The 21183-nt window shown below is 38.3% G+C and overlaps 2 protein-coding genes across 2 annotated transcripts; both read right to left on the reverse strand.

Moving 5' to 3' along the window:
* Positions 1-3815: 3815 nt before the first annotated feature.
* Positions 3816-9964, reverse strand: LOC113004280. The gene has a single exon (XM_026137147.2). The coding sequence runs from the start codon at positions 6865-6867 to the stop codon at positions 6106-6108; it is 762 nt and encodes a 253-aa protein (XP_025992932.1). The 5' UTR covers positions 6868-9964; the 3' UTR covers positions 3816-6105.
* A 30-nt stretch (positions 9965-9994) lies between these two features.
* Positions 9995-14725, reverse strand: LOC105198504 (ribokinase). The gene is made up of 7 exons (XM_011165234.3): positions 14039-14725; positions 12428-12560; positions 12145-12271; positions 11674-11838; positions 11093-11184; positions 10776-10964; positions 9995-10322 (listed from the first exon to the last, which is right to left on the reverse strand). Exons 1-7 carry the CDS (start codon positions 14086-14088, stop codon positions 10146-10148), a joined length of 933 nt encoding a protein of 310 aa, XP_011163536.1. The 5' UTR covers positions 14089-14725; the 3' UTR covers positions 9995-10145.
* Positions 14726-21183: the final 6458 nt, after the last annotated feature.

A 21183-nucleotide genomic window follows, 5' to 3' on the forward strand; every position in this document is an offset into this window, starting at 1 on the left:
CGTCCAAACGCGAAAGAATACATGTATTTGTAAGGATATTAAAAACGATATGAAGAACGCGTGCATTCTTTTTGTTTTTCTTGCTACGAAATTAAGTAAGACGTTCTCATAAATTAATTTTGATCAAAGTTTCCTAACGTTATTTAGTTGAAAAAAGCGATATATATCCTTCTTTTAATAATCAAGACGAAGATTAGGGCCTACGTACGGGTGAGATTATTTTTAATACGTAATATATCTTTATTACGTTCTCATCTTCCATTTTCAAAAACATTCTCGTCACTTGGTGCACAATAGTACTTTCTCTTCTCGAAAATAATATTGTAAGAATTCGGAATTATACTCAAACGGGCATTTTGTACTTGTGCTTAAATCGATCGAAATATTGAAAGGAAACGTTTTTGCTAAAAAGATTTTGCAATAATGCTCGAAATTATTTGTAGAAAAAAAATGATCCCAATAATATTTCATTCCGTTAATTAGTTAAATATAAACGTTTAGAATAGTTAGGTTAGGCGGTAAAGTTATTTCGAGCAATTAATTTCTTTCCCCCCTGAACTCCCTCTAATCGTAGACTGATCCCCATCGGCAATTTTATTGCTCATGCATCAGACGTACGTACGCGCAAGAGCTGGAGGGGAACATTTTTCTCTTTACGTCTTGAATAATAAATGCCGAGAGCTATCCGATCTTGCACGGGTTGACGTCCGTCGATATTTCGCAGAGTCACGTCAGTCAGTAAGTTTTTCGTTATCGCGCATAAAAGCGTTAGCATTATTAGCGGCGCATTGCGTAGAAGCGTACATGCGACGTGTAATACCTTTTTTTTTTTTTGCTCTCTCGCGGGCGACCTTCGCAGTGACTTGAGCATGCAAATCAGAAACCACGGTCGGGGCATCCCTCGGCGTATCACCTGTTAACATCTCTCTCTATTCCGTTGTACGCAATCGTCGTCCCACGCCAAATGTCATTCTGGCAAAGGCTATAACTTTGACGGCTGGCGGTGCAAAGGGGCCGTAGATCTCAAAGCGTATAATGCGACACGCTCGTTAAAACCGGCTGCACCGGCGACTTTTCAAGGCACCCGAGATTCCGATCATAGGCAGAAGTGTTAAGATGACATTATGCCAATTTCGGCTCGCTAGCGCCCGTGCGTCGGGCGGACGCACAAAAACGTTAGCATAAACGTTCTTTTTTATTGATTCTCGACGGCGCGTGTGATATGGGTGTTGCGTGTTTAATATTAAAATTAGCACTTTTAAAAGCGTCTGGGTCAAAAATAGGACGCCAAAATTATCCCGAGACAGGAGTGTGAACCTGCTCGACCTCTCCGAAGAATTGTATCGTAAATAATGCCGCTTTCGCGAGATAGGTCATTATTCCTCTTATGTGAATTGTAAATCGCGCGCGCAGCGATCTTTCACAATGGCCCTCGTCTCGACGAGCGTGATGTCTCGGTGTAATCGAAAGTTTATATTAAAATCAGTGGTTTCTCGAAAAACTTGATATTTCCCTGCTCATTAATTTGAGAGGAAAAGGAAAAAGTGATCGGCCATTGTTAACTGCCGCTTACACCGCTGGAAAAGTTCGCGCAAAAAGCTTGCAAAAAAAGCCGTTCCTATTCTTGCGAAGAAAATATAGGATTACACTTCATTATCTTGCTAAAGTGTAAAATGTACCGTCGGCTGTGCCGCCGTTGTAAGCCGATCGTTATACTTCAAGTATACGTAAATATATTCCTGTAAATATATTCTTGTCAATAGCCGCTAGTGTGTCCGCCATCGGGACTATAAAAATTCTTCGTGCTCTCATGCAAATCGTTAAAATTTAAACATCGACTAATACCGTAGTTTACAGGAATTCGCGAAAGATCAGTAAATAAAATTCTTTGCAGTTTAGCTACTAGCAGTTTTTTTCTTTTTTTTTCTTTTTTTTTTTCGGTAGAAACCGAAGCTCGAGAGCGCGATCGCGCGACCTAACGCAAACGCCGCACGCCATCTCTCACAATCTGAAATTGCAATGCTGATAACGATGATTTCGGCACTCGTGTCTAACACGCGAGACGATACTAGAACTACGCGGAATAACAAATAAATTTGCTAAAGGTTAACGGCACCTTCGGCACATTCGCAAACACCGTTATTTTCTCTTACACGTGCATTCGCGGACGGAAGTGCATTATATTGCAATCTGTCTATTCTGTAACTCTTAACGACAGTTTCGTTATCGTTAGAATAGCTTTTCTTTGCCAGATACCTGACGCAACGACATTGTAACGAAACTGTCGTACAATAGTTGTACAATAGAATAAGCCTGCTGCCGGACCTGTTTGCATAAATTTAACAGCGATGTAACGAATACGTTTCAAGTTGAAAATGAAAAAAGAAGAGGGGGCGGGGTGGGGGGAAAGGATATAAACCGTCTTTACTTGCAGTTTTATTTGCCGTACGTAGAATTTGCGCTTTCGCGCGCGCTTGGGTTAAACTCTAGGCGTATATCCATTTGTCTTTCTCGGACGCTGAGCGCTACATTTCGCCTCTTTGCGGTTTTACGTCTTTTTCCCTCCTTCCCTTCACGCCGCCGCCGCCAATGTCGTCGTCGTCGTCGTCGTAGTCGTCGTCGACGTAGACGTCGTCGTCGTCGCACGATACCTTCGCGGCGCGACAATGTCAGCCGGTCGCAGAGGAGAGACGCGGGGAAGAGATACCCCGTTAAAATTCAGCATTTCCGCGCGATGACACATCGGAAATTTTTGCAATATCTCAAATCGCGCGTCTTCCGTTAGCGACTTACCGTGCCCCTCCACGTCAGGGCCCTCTCCCTTAGAGTCCCTCTCTTGCTCTCTCTCTTTCTTTTTCTTTTTCTCGTTCGCAATGCAACGCGCGCGATGCCTGAGCTATGGCTCAGGCCGGTGATTATGTTGCGGCACGGGTTACCAATACGTGCCGCCACTCACATCGGTAACCCGTGACTCGCGATCTCGAGTAGAGGCCGCAGGGGCCCCGGCACCGAGAGTCAAGACCTCTCAGGGAAATCCCTCATCGGAAGACGCGCGTCTACAAGGAATTCGCCGTGAATCACCGCCGCGCAACTAAGAGACCGTCTGACGTACGTCAGAGCTGCGGAGTGTGTAGCAATACAAGAGGATTCCACCTGCGAGAGGAGGAGTACTCGTGTATTCGTCACAGACCGACCGTCTGTCCGCTTGACTCCCTCGGCTACCTGACGTCGGCGAGACCGGCTCGGTCGACCGACTCCTTCGTGGAAGAAGCGGAGAATCCTTCGAGTCCGATCGTCCTTACCGAGAGAATCGAGGATTATCATAATCTTGCTGTAACATTCGATGTAATCGTATGTGTTCTTTTTTTTTGTATATTATGAAGACTGATGAACAACACGGTAAAAAAAAAAAACGTACAAGAAACCTGGAAAATTGGATAAAGAAAAAGGAATGAGAGGAATAATACGAGGAAGTGGAGGAGTACGAAAGTAAATAGGAAGGAAACATGAAAAAATCTCTTCTCTTTTCACCACGGTATTTTGTAGATATTTAAATTTAAAATATTTTCTTTTAAATCAAAATTAATTATAATCAAATTAATAATAATTTAAAAACATACATAAAGTAACGTTTTCCAAATAAAATATCTCATACAACTTTGTATAAACCGTCGTGCATCATAAACAATCCTTGTGTTTATGCTACTTTGATCTTGAAAAGGTGAAGGATTATATGGATATTTTTGGATATTTTTTTCCACAATTTTAATACAATACAGGGAGGTTTATGTGTGTGAAAAATACAGAAGAAACGCGTTATTAGAGAGAAACATTATGTTTGTTTTAATACTGTTTGCCTTCCATTAAACCACAGCAGTAAAATCTTTTATAGAAATATAAAAGTACGCGCGATAATTTACAATTACAAATTCGTAGTCAATATCGAATTATCGGTATTTAATACTGTTCGTCTCTTAATACACAGGCGTGCATACATATAAAAAGATCTAAACTATTTAAAGTCACTTAAAAAATTCACAAGTAAATTTCATACAAATCACGCTTGATTCAGCCTAAATTACATCAATCACATTACTTGTCAATTAATGTATGTAAATTTCAACAAGTACACGATTTCCGTCGCTCGGAATTATCGCAGAGCTGTTTCCCGTTTTTTACCTCGCAAAACAAATTATATCGCTTTGAATAGATCGGAAATAAGTCCTCGTTACATGCTGCATAAACAGTTAGAAATAAATACCTGCATAAATAAACGGATAAATAAATAAATAAATAAATAGATAAATACAAGTGAATGGGATGAAAATGTTGGCGAAAATAAATAGACGGGATGGTACGCGACGTATGCAATAAATAGATAATGTGCGTCAATCGCGACGGACATTCATGATTCACTCATGCAATCATTATCCATCTAAACGATGCACGTGATGATAATTACATTCGGATACGTGTTACGTGCACGTCTGACCGGATTTAGCACTACCTGAGCGATTGGTTGTGATCGAGTACGTGTTTTATCACATTGTTTGACAACAACACGGCCGGGAGAATCTATAAATACCTAAAGCGTAAACAATAATTTCTTATTCCTACTAGGCAACGTTACACGATGTTACATTACGGCACTTGAATCTTATATGCGGACTATCCGCAGAATGTGATTCAGACCTTATTAAGGCAAATTAAGGTTAACAAAAAATTTGTTGTTTTCCATTCTAAACAAAAAAAAAAACATTGTTTTTTGTTTAAAAAACAATGTTTTCTGTATTTGTGTCAAGTAACGAAAAAAGAACATATTAAACAAAAAAAGTATAATTTTAAAATAAACAAAAAAGAAATATTTGCTAACTTCAATCTGTTCCAGCTTGAATATTTAAATCTTTTGTCAGCGTCAAATTGGAAGATATTGAGTATCTTGTTAACTGTAAGGCCAAGTTACAAATCATCTGCTAATCATACTTAGGATGAAATCTTTATCTCTACGAGTGTCACTAATTAAGACAAGAAAGACCTTGAGTCGAATGGGAGAAGAGAAAATAACACTAAGAATTTCTTCTTGTTTTCACAAAGAAGGTCACATAGCAGCTGAAATCAGACGCGTTCAAATATTTCTTTCTCAGATTTATTATCTTCTACTATAGTTAGACAATAATTTAAAACTGTTTAAATGTTTAAAAACATGCCAACTGTTTTAAATAAATTTTAATCAAGTCAGTTTTAAACGTATTGTTTAAAATAAATGCCAACCCTGTTGCAAATCGACACGAGACCCATAGGAAGGGCTTAAAGAAAAACGGAACGGTTTGTAATATTTTTCTACCGATTTCTGCTTCCTCATCGGCACAGCTACAAGCATTTTTAATTCTACTACTAAAAACAGTTATTTATGTATTTGCTAATTTTGTCATTTTTTCTACGATACTTTGAATTTATGTCTTACGAGTCGTGAATTTTCAATGAGTATTTTGATCGTTTTTTGCTACCAGGCTATCACCTATTGTCCTTACATCGATACGTCGCGTTTCGTATTTTTATTGTCGGCACGAGATGACGGAAAGACGATCGCGATTTAATTGGGTATGCACAATATATGTTGTCGAATGCAAATGGTATCGGAACGAAGAGGGTAAAAGATTGACAAGAGAGAGACTGCTTCGATCTCATACGCTCTCGCGTCGTTATTCCGATCCTTTTCAACTTTCTTCTCTCGCCTTCCCGCCGCAGTCCAGTAAATCGCCGTTCTAACGTCAAACGTTTGAGTAAATCTGTTAAATTCCCAGTATTCGCGCGTCACTAGGCGCAATCTTCAAACGAGTTCTACGCAAAGAGAAAAAAGGAAAGAAAGACGTTCGTCCGTTCATGGATTATCGATTGCAACGTCAAATGCGACAACAACAAGCTGCGTTTCTTAGTTTCAATCGCTGTCTCCTCCGAAGACGCGTCTCGCTCGACTCGTGCCGGTTCGAAGATCATGGCCGCTGATGGCCGACATTACCGAGGCGAATTTATCGTCACCGAAACGGATCGTCATCCCCCCGTTCACTCCCCTACTCCCCGAATTAGTCTCGCGAACTCTCGATGTCAATCGTCAAGACGTGCCAGCGACTGTATCAACGAATGCGAATTTGAGGCACACACGCAGCCTACGTACAGTTTCATTGTCTCATTGTGGCCGTTGCCATAGGACACCTCGATATTTTTGTACGTCTGTATGCAGCAGTAGGAGTTGGTGCCCTGACAGCTGCTACCGAGGTGATTGCATCTCACGTGTTCCAGATTTCTCGGTATCCGGGAACCGTATAGGTCCGGTACCGACTCCACGGTGTAGTTGCAGATAGAGCGGTTCTGCGCCATCTTCACCTCCATCTCTAAGAAATTGCGACGATGTTGCAGGTTCCTCTTGTCTTGATTTCTCATGCCCCCGTGTTTGTTGTTACGTTTTCTTCTAGCGACAATTCTTGAGAAGGCGTCGAAGTCGTCGTGCTTGAGAAGGAAATCCTCCTTTCGTCGTAAGGACTCGCGACCTCTCGATCCGTCTTCGTGTTCGTATCGAAGGAGAAACGGTGGTACTCGCTCCTCCAAGTCCTCGTACTCCTCGTACTCGGAATGATCCAGAAGTTGGGCATGCTTGCGCTTTTTCGCCTGTCCGTAAAAATCGGGATAGTATTCCAGATCATCCTCGAGACGTTCCGACAGATCTCGCGGCAGCGATTTCTCGAGATAATCGGAGAGAGCGTGATGCCCGTGCCGTCGTCTTAGACTCCGACCTTGAACGAGCGTCGTGCTGACGATGACACAGGTGAGAACAACAAGTATGCAAAACATGACGTTCAATATCGCCATTGTCGTTCAATGTCGATCTTCGAAGTCCGAAATTTGCACGAAAAGACCTCTGCAAATCTTTATCGATGATATAGCCTTTTTTTTTTTTTTTTTAATTCTTCCTCGGCCTTCAACGAGATCGACCTCAGTTTCCTTCGGGATTCGCTTTTCGTATCACGTATACTTTTTTTCAACGCACTAAAGCAATAAATTTGTTTTATTTGTTGCTTTTATTTCTATCACGTTTTTTAATCACAGTGGAGAATCTCCAGAACACTCCGAATAATTTTTCTCGGCTCTCAATCGATTACCTTCGAGAGTTCTTTCGTCTATCGAGCTTCCCTTAAAGTTCGACAAGTTGACGATACGGATGTCGGAGAGACACTGAAAGATGTAAATATGCGACGCGGTATTTCAAATGGGAATTTTTCAGGTTTGGTCGACCGTTCGACCGTTCCTTCGACTACGTGACGTAAGTCGAAAATATTTTGACAATCTAGCTGTGTTTTGGTCTAGACGACGCGCGATTCTCTGTGATGATTCGCCAGTCGAAATTTAACACTGACCAGCGCAAGATATACGCGCGTGTCTAAGCGGCCTTTCTGAATTCCCGGTAGATTCCTTCGGCGGACTCTCACTCACGCGAGCTTATTCGTCGGGATTTGTGAGATCGAGAAGCGAGACGGTATATGATCTCTCTTCGTCTCGGCTCGATCGTCTCGCTTAATGGCTTGTTCAAAACTGAGTATTCCCTGATCTTCGAAGGATTTTTTATCCTGCCCGCGAACGTGCACGTGGGTGGTGTTGCCCCACTTTAACGGGGGCTTGCGCGTGCCGGTATACACGAAGATGTGACTAATTCCCCCCTCTCTTTTGTCCAGCTACTTTGTGCAGCCCCTGAGTGTTGGTGTCGGGGCCGGGGCCCCAAGAAGAATCTCTTTGGTCACTCGCGGAGTGGCGGCTCCCTCTTCTTCGAGGATGCTCGCCCTACTCTTTGACGTCACGAGCGGCTCGCTCCCTCTCGATGGAGCCCCGCCGCCGCCGCCGCCGCTCGTCGTCATCGTCATCGTCGTCGTCGTCGTCGTCGTCGTCGTCGTCGCGATGGTGTCGACGTCGTCGTCGTCGTCATCGCCATCTCCTTTGCTACACCGCCGACAGTTCCCTTAAACATGGATTTAGTATCGTTATCCTCGGGCATTGACGTCACATCTCAATGTAATGCACACCTGTAGCGGAAAGAAAAGACACCGAATGTCTCGTGCTTCGCGGAATCCCATCCTCTCGGTGGGATGGCTCACGTACGCCATCGTGAGAATGGCGATGACGATGACGATTACGCGTAACAGAATTTACTTTGAAAGTAGTAACGCAACGCCTTTCCCTTTTGACGTTTACGCGCGGCACAATTTTTTCCGCGTTGACGCTCGCGCGACTCGGACACCGTCGACCTGGCCGAGCTGGCACGCGACAATGGTATGCGAGAGTTACGAGTACTGACGTACTTATTTTGAGGGAAAGAACTCCCAGTTACTAATTAACAATTCTTCCTTAGACTGGGCGCACCTCGCGGGGATTTACCGATGAAACTTAAGCGGAAAATTAAGCACCGGAGATCGGATCATCCCGTTTCCGATTTCTTTCGCGGGTTCCCTCTTCCGCACGGAGCTGCGGCAGGAAGCTCCGTTATCCTAGGCGAAAGTTTGCGACATCGTCGCGATCTATCGTCGCGACGCGACGCGGCCGATACCAAAAAATTAAAAGTCGCCACCACGTTGCGAAAGTATTTAAAATGACATTTGCATGCAAGTATGCCCCTTCCATCGCTCTCACTCTCTTGAATAATGCCGTTCTGGTCGCGTGAACCAGTTGAGATGGAATCATTGGGCACTCTCCTTCGACAGGGTTCCCGGATGTGCCTTCCTTTTTTTTTGGACAACGCGCGAATCGTGAAAGTGCTTGGAATTTTTACCAACTCCTATACCATTACCTACCGTTATTTTTTTTACTTTGCGTCTAGCGTGTGTGCTCGAATATATTTGGATACATAAAAATCTCTGAAATTCGAAAAAGGTACTAATTTATTCGTTACGGCGCGTAATATTAAAATGAGATTTCCTAACGCGGTCTAAATGGCACGGTGTACGGTCCTAGACATTTTTTTGGTCTTAGAAAATGTCCTCGAATTTCTGAATTTTTATGTCTACTTCTTCGGCTGTTTAATTGCTTTTCTTCCTCAATTATTTGTAGTGAATTGCTAGTGTGAGCCGCTGATTATGGATGCATAAAGTGTATATTAACAGAACTGTTTAGAAAGATAATTCAGACATATCTAAACTTTCTTTTAATACATCAATTCGACGAATCAATAACTGCGACGGCTGACATTGACAATTTTTGTTTCTTTTTCGATTTATTCTTGGATTCTCAATTATTGTTTATTTTGAAATTTTATTCGTGCTGTTTTGTCGTTATTTCTTTCTCTTTTTCAAAATTTCAATTATTTTACTTTTTCCTATATTAAAAATTAAAGTTATTAAATAAGAATACATTAATTCCGTTTTTTTTTATTTTCGGAATTTAGTTGCAACGCCAGATGGTACCAGGCTGTCGAAAAACTACAAAGAGAAAAAGAAATGTAAGAATAAAGCCGATCCCTGATTTCGCAGATTAGAAATTTAATATTCCAGAATAAATATTAACTTTTTCTAAGTCCGTTCATTTTTTGCAAGATTGATGTAGAAATTTGTTCTGCAACACTATTTATGTTATGCTAATGCTGTTGTTGTTATTTAAACATATCTTCGCATCTTTGGACGAGTCCTACTTATCCGCAAAAAAATTGATATATTGGTCGACGATATTGCAAAAAATTATGCAAAGAAGACCAACAATGGAACCGGTTTTCTAAAAGATTAAAAAAGATTTAATCTCCTATATGCACTGGTGAATAAATGAGACGTGTATATAGGGTAATAATTCGATTTTTCTATATTTCATATGTAAACACATTCTCTAAGTATGATACTTTACCGTCACCCATTTAATCTGTGTTGTATTAATTTTCTATTAAAACGCATGACTGTGATATTTTTAAGTATTTTGGATTTTGGGAAAAGTTGGTTGGGACGTTATATGTTTATGCACCATGTACATAAAACTCTTGATATTTACTTTTATATATACATACATATTCTGCAAATATTCAATCTAAAAAGATTTCACAAAACAGAGATTTCATACATGTGTATATAAAATATCAGATTTGTAAATAACACACCGCGAGGTAACTGCCTCCTTATTTATACAAATAAATCTCCCGGCAAATCGTTACTCGTTGGAAAACTCGCGTGCGTGCCGGACTTGAGAACGGACCGCGTGGCGACCGTGCAAGCTCTCCTGATGCACTCGTCCATCGGCAGATGCGGATGATACGCCTTGAAATATGCGAGCGCGCCCAAAAATGCATCGCCGGCACCCTATCGCATACCAAACCTTACACTTTGTTGCCTGAGGCAATTTGGTCTTAAACTGTCAATCATTTGAATGAATCACTAAGTGAATCAGCCTTGAAATGCGGTCCGGAAATTGCCGGGCTGTTCTCTCAGAAGATCGTAGACCGGAAAATACCATTGAATACTTTCACCCGTCTTATAAACGTGCGAACGAGTCATGAATCAATTCACAAGATTTGTATAAGAGGAAAGTACGGATCGCGCACGCGTAAAGAAGAATGGAACAAAAGTTGCCGCGTCAAATTAAAAAAAAAGAAGAAAAAAACCACTTTGCTACAAAAAATGTTTCAGAACTGTCGTACATCAAGTTATTTCGAAAGAGTAATTTCTCCAATTTGAATAATGACTCAAAAATTTCACTTGGTCGTAGAATCGAACGCGATTACGACAGCTCTGCGACACCGTCGCGATACGTACGGTAGTATCTACAGGTTGGACCTCGGTAGTGGAAATCAGCGTGACGTTTCTGTCCACCTTCGACGCGTACGCAGCTCCGAGCGGTCCGAGAGTAAGGATGATCGCGTTGCACCCCTTAGCCAGGAGCTTATCCACAACTTGCTGTATGTTCGACGGGTTTACAGCCTGAATGCCCGTCATAACTTCCGCCTATAAAAGCGTAATCCATGTCCCTCAAGTGTATCTCAAGCATCGCAAATTTATTCTCTAACATATCGGACGACGGGATTTCAGAAGGAAGGAATCGCTAATTATCTTATCGATCGTTCTAATCGTACCTCCGTCTCGTTGACGCAGAAAATGTCGCATAATCTGAGAATTTCCGGGTCAGGATTTTCCAGCGCGGGCGCCCCGTTGACAATCGAAAGTCCTTGATGGAACGTAATCGTTATGCCTTATGTGGAAACGTAGCTACAGTTCTCGGAGCCGCGATATCGCAAATCGCCTTGTATGAGACGACACAAGAGTCCAGTTTCTCTACCGCAAGCCGCTCGCGCTCGAAAGAGATAAAACGTTTCACACATAAATTTTGACACGGCAAGATTACGCAGGCGATAACGCTTTAAAGCTCGTCTTTTCAGGGACTTGCGATAATTCGGCTCTGAAAAAAGGAGGAGTGTATGGCGAACATTTTTACATAAAGCAAAAAAGTGAGACCACGATATAAATGAAGTGCTCTAAGAGTCATAGCTACATTTCAGTGCTGATATTTTAGTGAACTTGAAAAGGTACATAAAATCACGCAATAAATACCAGCGTTAAGATGCAGCTAGAACTGTTAAGGTGTTTATATTGCGTTCTCACATCTCGATTCAAGTTCTCTATTTAATTTAAAAAAAAAAAAGAATGAGGAACGAACCCCCGTGACCCTGATGTAACTTCAACGCATGCAGCGTGGCTTCCAGCGGCACCTCGAACTGACACAACAAAACGCTCGCGCTTCTGATCGCGTCAACGGCGGAATCCACATGTTTCGGAGTCAGCGATTCGTTCGCACCTAACACGATAACGATGCTGTTCTCACCTGCGAATGCGTTAAGCACCCCGATTATTTGCAGCGCGAAAGAAAATCACCGGGATTGCCTTAGCGGGGAGTTTGGTTTTAATGCTATTATTTATTCGCGACACTTGGACCCTTTTGCATCAACGTAGATTACTTTTAAACTTGACTTCAACTTGCATTTTATCTCTTTTTAATTTTACGCATTAAAGTTGATTCACATTGGTGCAAACGGGCGTCAGATTAATCGGAGATATTTTCATGTGAATTGAAATTTCAAAGCAATTAGAAAGATTCTGATTTATATTTTACGACATATCGAAAACATACCATTTTCAGCAACGACAATGTGAGCAACACCGCTGTGCTTATCGCTCTGTATCTTCACGCAAGATGCGTCTATATTTTCCTTTCTTAAAATCTTTAAGTATTCTTGAGCGAACGTGTCGGAGCCTAACTGCGATAAGAGATAAGGAATTGCGATATGTAAATGTAATGTAAAAATCGTAAGTAATTAGAGAAACAGTACAAACGTACTGAATAAAAGAGAAATGAACATTTAAGTCATTCAGATCTGACAAGCTTGTTTATTTAAAAAAAAAAAAATGCCTACTGAAGCAATAAGTGCTGTGGATCCACCAAGCTTAGCAGCTGCCACACACTGATTAGCGCCTTTACCACCGTATTTTTGTTCAAATCTAGTCCCGATTATTGTCTCGCCAGGTTTGGGCAACCGTGGAGAGAAACTAAAAAGCGACAACGCGTTAAAAAATGACAACGGATTATAACAGCATCGAGGAAAAAAGATGAAATATTAGCAAGCAAATGATTACTGTCACGTTATCTTCGATATTGATTATTAAGATTTGATTATGATGACAAAATATACATTCCTGTGAAAGATGTCTCTTTCTCAATAATCGGTTTATTTAGGGATAAACTTTTATTTCACTTTTATGTGTAAATAAAAATTTATTTCAGTGAAACAAATTTATATCTCACAAATAAACGTTAAAGAACTTTTTCTCAGTGTATTTATAATCAGATTCACATTCGTTACTTTTTTTCTATAATTGTGTTGAGTAAAATTATAAATTATTGCAGCACAAATTCACATTAGAAAGAGCCTCTTTCTTTGCTCAATTTATAATAATTTTTTATTGTAAATATACATGTACAATGTAAACTGTTTTACGTGTCATTTATGTAAACAATAATAAAAGATCCAGATTTTATTTAAAAAATAATAGAAATTATATTGTATAAGTTTATTTTTAATATATATTTTTATATCATTAATACCAAAGTCAATATGCAATATGCATATTTATTATACACAAAGTACAATGCAATTGTAACAATGTAATAATGTAATAATCACTGATAAATTATCGACGAATGTCAACTTTTGTTACGCGCAAAAAAGCAAGGTCGTACAATTTCAAAATCACGTCTATACGAATTGTTTACGTATTGTCTACGTTATGGTTGCATAAACTTTTTTCATATAAAATTATAAATTATTGGATAACATAGTACAGAAGAAAGAAATTATGTTATGAGATTGTTAATATATTTGACTTTAGTATTAATGAAATAAAAATATATATTAAAAATAAAACTACAGAATATAATTTCGAATTACAGAATATATTTTTTTATAATATCTGAATCTTTTATTATTGTTTACATAGATGACGTAAAACATAGTTTACATTGTACATACCTAATGTAAATTATTATATTTGAATAAAAGTACAAAAAAAAGAAATCAAATTATAAGATTGTTAATGTATTTGACTTTAGTATTAATAATATAAAAATATATATATTAAAATTAAAAATACAGAATATAATTTCTACTATTTTTTTTATAAAATCCGAATCCTTTATTATTGTTTGCATAGATGATATAAAACATAGTTTACATTGTACATACCTAATATAAATTATTACATTTAAATAAAAGTACAAAAAAAGAAATCAAATTACAAGATTGTTAATGTATTTGACTTTAGTATTAATAATATAAAAATTATATATTAAAACTAAAAATACAGAATATAATTTCTACTATTTTTTTATAAAATCCGAATTCTTTATTATTGTTTGCATTAGATGATACGTAAAATATAGTTTACATTGTATATACCCAATGTAAATTATTTATATTTTACGCATTAAATGTCCAATCCTGCAAAAAAAAAGCTTCGTCTTTACTCACCAGGTAAAGTCAATCATGCACGAACCGACAACGACTATCTTCGTTGCCATACCGCACGGCTTTTGTTCTCTCTTCGTTTCACACGGTTCTCTTGCGAGCAATATAGGCTCTCAGTATATTACAGCAAACGTTACTTTTAACTGATACTCGATTACTTCTAGGAGCGGTTATTGCGGATAACCTACGTTATCACTGTTTGTCATTCAACGAGTACGCGAGCCAACGCGAGCCAATGAGTTCGGGAGACGTTATCGGTTGAAGGATTATTTTTCTTTGCGCGTGACCTAACGTGTGCACCGCGTGAGGACAGGCCTCGTGACGAGAGAGACCCCGCGGGGTCGAGACGGCACGGAGAGAAATGCCGCAGACACGCGAATTAATTTAAACCGCCGGCTCTATCGCAGCGAGCCAGAAAAAACAGGCAGGAGGCGTTATTTACAGCAGCGTTTGCCTTGACGGGGGACAGGTTATCTTTCGCCTTTGTTTTTTTTTTTTTTTTTTTTACATTTATTGTATATCGAGACGAAGTTACACGTTATGTGGGAGACGTTTTATCGGAACTTCGCATCGACTTGCACCGCTAGAGTAGAGAAGCGTTTACCGGACGATCGCATATAAATCTCGCGACGGGAGAAAAAAATTACGCACTCATGTGTGCACTCACGTACACACATGCACACACGTTTACGTACATATGTGTATTTGGCATCGGCATGCATTATCTAGAGCAATAGATGAGCAGCTCCGACTTGTGGCAAGTGTTTTGTCCGTATTACATTATTAGAATTTGATAGTCGTTCATATCGTGCACGTGAAAATTCGATCTTCAGCTTTTTTTTATGTGCGTACATTGAAGCGATATTGTTTAACTATTGTTACTAATAATTACAATTTGACGCACGAGTTATGTAATTGCATAATATTAAAAAAATTAAAAAGAAACATAAGACGTGAGTAATAAGGCAGCTCGGCCAACCGGAATTCAAGATTTTCAAAATAGCAGGCTTGACTTCTCGAGTGATTGGTAGATTTACTCGAAGCTTAAAATTTACTACGTGTTTCACAGTGTTGCCAGAGTGGGAAAATTTGGGTTTTCTTATAATGAATTAAGTCGGTTTTCACTGACACCGAATTCATCCATTTGTTTTCTGTTTCCAAATTCCCTGAATTAGTGTACATTTAAAATAAAATAGATATATGTTGAAAGTTAGCAAAAGCAAGAAGGAACGTTCCAATACAGTCTAGTGCAGAAAACGAGACTCATGTTGCACTAAACTGTACAGTGGTGCACAAAATAGTTGCAACACTTTTTTCGATAGATTTTAGAACACACCTTTGCTCATCGAACGGCGAACGCAACTGCTTAGCTCCATAGGTAAGAACCAATTATGTTCAATCTCTCAGTGAGCAGACTGCATTCCGAAAACCATCAAAAAAAAAATATTGCAACTATTCTGTCTACGTATTAATCTTTCTCAGTACAGTACCAATATGATGTCTCAACCAATAATTAACAAAATAGTAGGTATATAAATATCAAGTGTCAAACATTACAAATATAACCATTTATAACGATAAAAATATTATTTCTTTGAAAAAAATTATTGTATAATTTTGCGGGTGAAACATATTGATCTTAGCATGAAACAATTTTGCATTCTATTGTACTTTTTTTGAAACAGGTAAGAAAGCATGAAATTGTCGAGTACCTTCAATTGTCACAGCTTTTAGCTTTTTTATAAGACCTAAAACAATAGACAACAAAAACAATAACAAAACAGCTTTACTCGGAGATTGTTTTGTAGGTATGACAATTTTTTTAAGCCGAACCGCTAACTCGACAATCATTTTTTTGTAACGATACTATAGGTGCTAGAAATATTTAATCATCATTTTCTTGAAAATGCCTCATTTTCGCAACTTACGGCTTTACTGTAGTAAATGTATAAGTGAATACTACACATCCATAAAATTTTATTAAAATCCGTGATGCCCTGATCGCGAGCTCCCCTTGTTAGACTATTCTCGCACAGCAACGACGAATCAGTTCGAGCAAATCAAGAGTATGAAGTATACAGTAGGTAAAAGGATAATATACTCATGCATAAATGTAAGAGAGGAGTAAAGAATGCTTTTATATGATGAATTTAAAATGTTTAATAGCTGGCCAATAGAATTAAAAAGGGAACAAGGGATACAAAATTTCAGGAGAATGTTAGCACAATATACATATAAAGAAAAGAGAGCGCACTGAGAAAAAAGACTGCTAATTCAACAAATGTCCAGTATCTGTAACAAATATTTGTACATATAGTGACAACAAATCTTACTTTGTTATCATTATATCTACAAATTTTGTTAAATTAACAAAGTCTTTTCTCTCAGTGCGTGATAGCTAAAATGTGATTTAATGAGTATGTGTCTGAGTATATACTGATAATCTATTTTCAATTATATTTTATATTTATTTGTATATAATATGTGATAATTGAAGAAAAGCATCATAAGTATTAACATTTTTTAGATATGTTAATTAGACTAATTATGTAGAATATTAATGCTATATGTTTTTAGTTATAAATATCACATTGTAAACAGTTATTGGAACTAAATAATTATTCTATTCTATTCTGTCCCTCTCGTTGCTGTGCAAGAACAGTCTAAGCCTATGTTGTTAAAATAATTGTCATTTTTGTTTATTTATGATTTAAATTATTAAAGAGGGATTCTTATCTTAAAGCTTCAAAAAATCGATTTTTTGGTATTTTTTAAAAGTTTATAATCTTAAAAATATGTCACAAAAGTATTTTTCTTGAAAAATAAAAATTGACCAAGATATACAGCATAAAGTGACGCGGTGTATAGGACCGCTTTACTAAAAAACATAAAAAAAGTAATAACAAAATGAAATTTATGAAGAAAAGAAAGATGACTTTTATGGAATAGCTGATTAAAGGTAAATCTAAAAATGTCGACATGAAATATTATCACGAAAGTGCTTTATCAAACATAAATGCATTTTTTTCGAAACCATGTTTTTCAACAGTGAGCGCGATTCCAAAGAAACTATTTATCCGTTTAGCTTCTACTTTTACAGTTATGCTCAACCAACATTATTATTGCCCAAATTAGATAAAATAGTCTACGTTGATTTTTTATTATTTTTTTTACAAAATAAGAGAAAAAATGAATAAATTTGAAACTGCTTTTTTTTAAACTATCGCCATATTGCAAATATGCTTGCAATATAAAAAATTCTAGTTCAGGCGAAAATCACAAGTCCGTTCATTAAAAAAAAAAAAAAAAAAGATGTTTTTGCTCTCAGATTAATAGTACGACTTTTATTCGTGCTCACCGTTTGACTGGGTATGCGGTGCAAGCCTAACTTCGCTGTCATATTAGATTACGTTATTGAAATAAAAACAAATGGATAAAAATTTTTTTGTACTCTACATTGAACGTAGTTTCAAATGATGTATCAGTTTTTAATTATATCTTAATTTTTATACCTAAAAACATTCCTAATTATACGTCTAAATTTGTCTCTCGATGCTGGAGTGATGGTGAACTCATTTGACGTCGGTACTGTAGGTTTTCGTACGAAGACACTAGTACTATATGTTTAAATTGAGATTTTAAACAAGACTTGGGCCCTTGTCCTGAATAAGTACAACCGCTCGACCCGCGGTGGAGGAATCAATCAATGGCGGTAGCAGCAGCGGTAGTTAAAAGACCGCAACACAAGCTTTTGCATAGCTGCATAACCGTATGCATAACAGGCTTTCTACAATAAGCTATTAATCGGTATCATAAGTCATAAGCCATAAGAATTGATCAATCACAGTCGAATATTCTCTTTATATTTGACTGTGATTAATCAATTTTTATAACTTATGACTTATGATACCGACTAATAGCTTATTGTAGAAAGTCTATAAAGAAATTGATTGATCCATTATGCATGTGCTAACGGATCAATCCTTATCCATACGGTTATGCAGCTATGCAAAGTCTGTGCTGCGGCCTTTATGGACAGTGCCGGCGCGGCGATGGCTCGGCGATGACTCTGCAATCATTGCCGAACGTCGACGAATATAGCCGAACGGTCATGGCAGGTGTTGCGTATGTAGGTTGAATAATCATCGTCATGGGTAGCCTGCTTGCGTCGTATCGCATACATTTTTGTATCACTTATAAAACCTGTGGGCGGATCTCGATAGCACACCACCACTCACAGCGGATGATGCAGCGGGGGATTTACCAATAGGCCAACATAGGCCATGACCTAGGGGTCGCACGGCTGAGAAAATTTTTTGTAATTTTATTTGTAACTTATTTTGAACCCGTCACGTACGGGAATTTTTAAAAAAGACTGATGAACTTAGTATCGTCGTTTTTACTTAACGACAAATACGATTGGTCAATTCTGATAGACTAATCAGCGATTAAGTTAATCGGCGTTGGTGAAAGTGGCCCTTAGCGGCCGCGTTCAACGGACTCAACAGTTGAGTGGCGCTTGCCGTTATTGGTGAATTCTTCTAGATCATTAAATCAAACCTTTAAAACTAGAAGAATACACCAATAACAGCGAGCGCTCACTCAACTGTTAAGTCTGTTTAACGTAGCCATAGTCGATTCTTAAGTTTTGTATCCACAATGCTAAAAATCAGTTCGAGCTCGCACAGAGACAGAATTAACCAATCGCATTTGAATAATGCGGCTAACTGATTAATGCAAACGTAAACAAAAGGCTTTAATTTCAAGATCGTCTTAAATATCATCTTAAAATGCCACCAATCAAAGAGCCGCATTAGCATCTTAAGTCATTCATTACTTAAGACAATCTTAAAATAATAATCGATTATGGATACCGGCCCTAGAGGTTCTCTAGAATATACTATTCCACTATTCGAAATCTGTAGCAATAGCAACTCTCAAATGTATCGAAGTATCGAAATAAACGGTGTATTTGCCGTCTGCATCTGTCAGAGAAAATCTTAAAGCCCGTATCAGACTATGCATTGAAGATTGAGATTAAAGATTAAAGATTGAAATTTGACCAATCAAAACAAGGAAATTTTAACTCTTTTTATTTTGATTGGCCAAAGCTCAATCTTTAATCTTCAATCTTCAATTTTCAATGCCTAGTCTGATACGGGCTTAAAAGAAGTTATCCCACAAATATGGATTTAGCACAGACTCACAGGATTCAAATTACATCCACTTTTGACATGACATTTTTATCGGCAGCGTTACAAAATGGATGTAATACGTAGTATCAAATATAAAAGTAAACGTTTGGTGGCGTTAGTAAACGGGGTTAATCGATCCCGCGAAAAAGGTTGGGACCGGGATGCCCATTGTTAGAGCTTTATAATAACTGATAATAGCCGTTACCCTAAGAAATGGACCAATCACAATCGATTTATAGAAGAATAATCGACTATGATTTCTTATAGTAACGGCTATTATCAGCTATGATAAACCAACTCTTTAGCCTGTTCTACAATACGTCATATGTCGGTTGTATAGCTGCGGTCGTGTAAGCCGCAAGAATTGATCAATTACAGTTGAATACTCTTCTCCCCTTCGACTGTGATTGGTCAATTCTTACGACTTACAGCTTATGCAACCGACATATGACGTATTGTAGAACAAACTTAAAAGTTGGTTTATAATAGCCGTAACCATAAGAAATTGGCCAATTATGATCGATTTATAGAAGAATAGTCGATTATGATTGATGAATTTCTTACGGTAACGGCTATTATAAATCAACCCTTAGGGACAACGAGCGATATTGGACGTAATTGGCTAGTACTGCGCGTGCGTCGGTTCGTACGACGAATTTTATTGGACGCATGTAATTTGTCGTATAAAGTTTATCACTACCCGACTTCAGTCCGACAAAAATTGGGTAACTATCCGACGGATGTCTCACTTGAATACATACTTGTCGACAGTCAATCGTTACGTCCGACAAACTTGTCGGATACGTGTAATAGCTTCCTAAAAGCCACTTTCACCAACGCCGATTAACTTAATCGCTGATTAGTCTATCGGAATTGACCAATCGCATTTGTCGTTTTTACTTAACGACAAATACGATTGGTCAATTCCGATAGACTAATCAGCGATTAAGTTAATCGGCGTTAGTGAAAGTGGCCCTAAGGGTATTATTACACGTGTCTGTACGACAAATTTTTTAAACGTATTGATTGGCTGCAGAATAAAAAATTTTTCGAGTTTCTAGAAATTTTCTATCTGCAACCAATCAACACGCTTAAAAAATATGTCATACGACACATGTAATACCGGATTTACACAAACAATCCCGAATTTTGCATTGGCCATTCTTATATTTAATTGGCTAATCGAGCTAATCAATGATGATGAGATCGGTTTTGAAAACGTATATTTAATTGAATCGTTCCATTGATTGTCCTTCTTGGCACGTTAAGATACATTCATACGGAGTCATGAATATTTCTGTGAAAAGGACCAATCACGCGTCCGATGTAGAGAACATTGCGGCGCGCGATTGATCAATTTGACTTGATAAAATGAGTCCGTCTGAATTGGCTTTCACATGCGTCGCGAACTTCATCCGAATCAAAAGTTTCAGTATTTTGATTGAAGAGAAGTCTATTGTCGATTTGATTGACTCGCACGGACAATTTTGCAAAAACCGAATATATAAATTAACGTTTAATCGCTTCTTTTTTCCAAGCAAACACCAGTGCATTGTTTCAATCTCTCAATCACCCGAAAGATAAGCTTTTAATTCAAAATCAATGAGAAATCGATGACTACCACAGCGCTGTTAAAACAGCCATGGGTAATTTGCTGTTCGGAGGTTTGTATCAAGTGGTTTTCCTCCAAATTCATCTCGAAGAGAATAGGCGAGTTTCTTAATTCATTGAATTAATGCAAATTAATTTTGTACAAGCTGCATTTGTGCATAACGCGATTGATCAGTTAATGAATTTAAAAATTCACTTAACCCATACAGCACAGAAAATTCCAGCAACATTGCAGCAACGTTGCAATGTTGCAGATTGCAATGTAATATTACGGAGACATTGCAGAAACATAAATTAACAATATGTCTGCAACATCGCATGGCATATGCCAGTAATATTCCG

This window comes from Solenopsis invicta, chromosome 12 (assembly GCF_016802725.1).
Source record: "Solenopsis invicta isolate M01_SB chromosome 12, UNIL_Sinv_3.0, whole genome shotgun sequence".
In the NCBI taxonomy this organism is placed as follows: domain Eukaryota; kingdom Metazoa; phylum Arthropoda; class Insecta; order Hymenoptera; family Formicidae; genus Solenopsis; species Solenopsis invicta.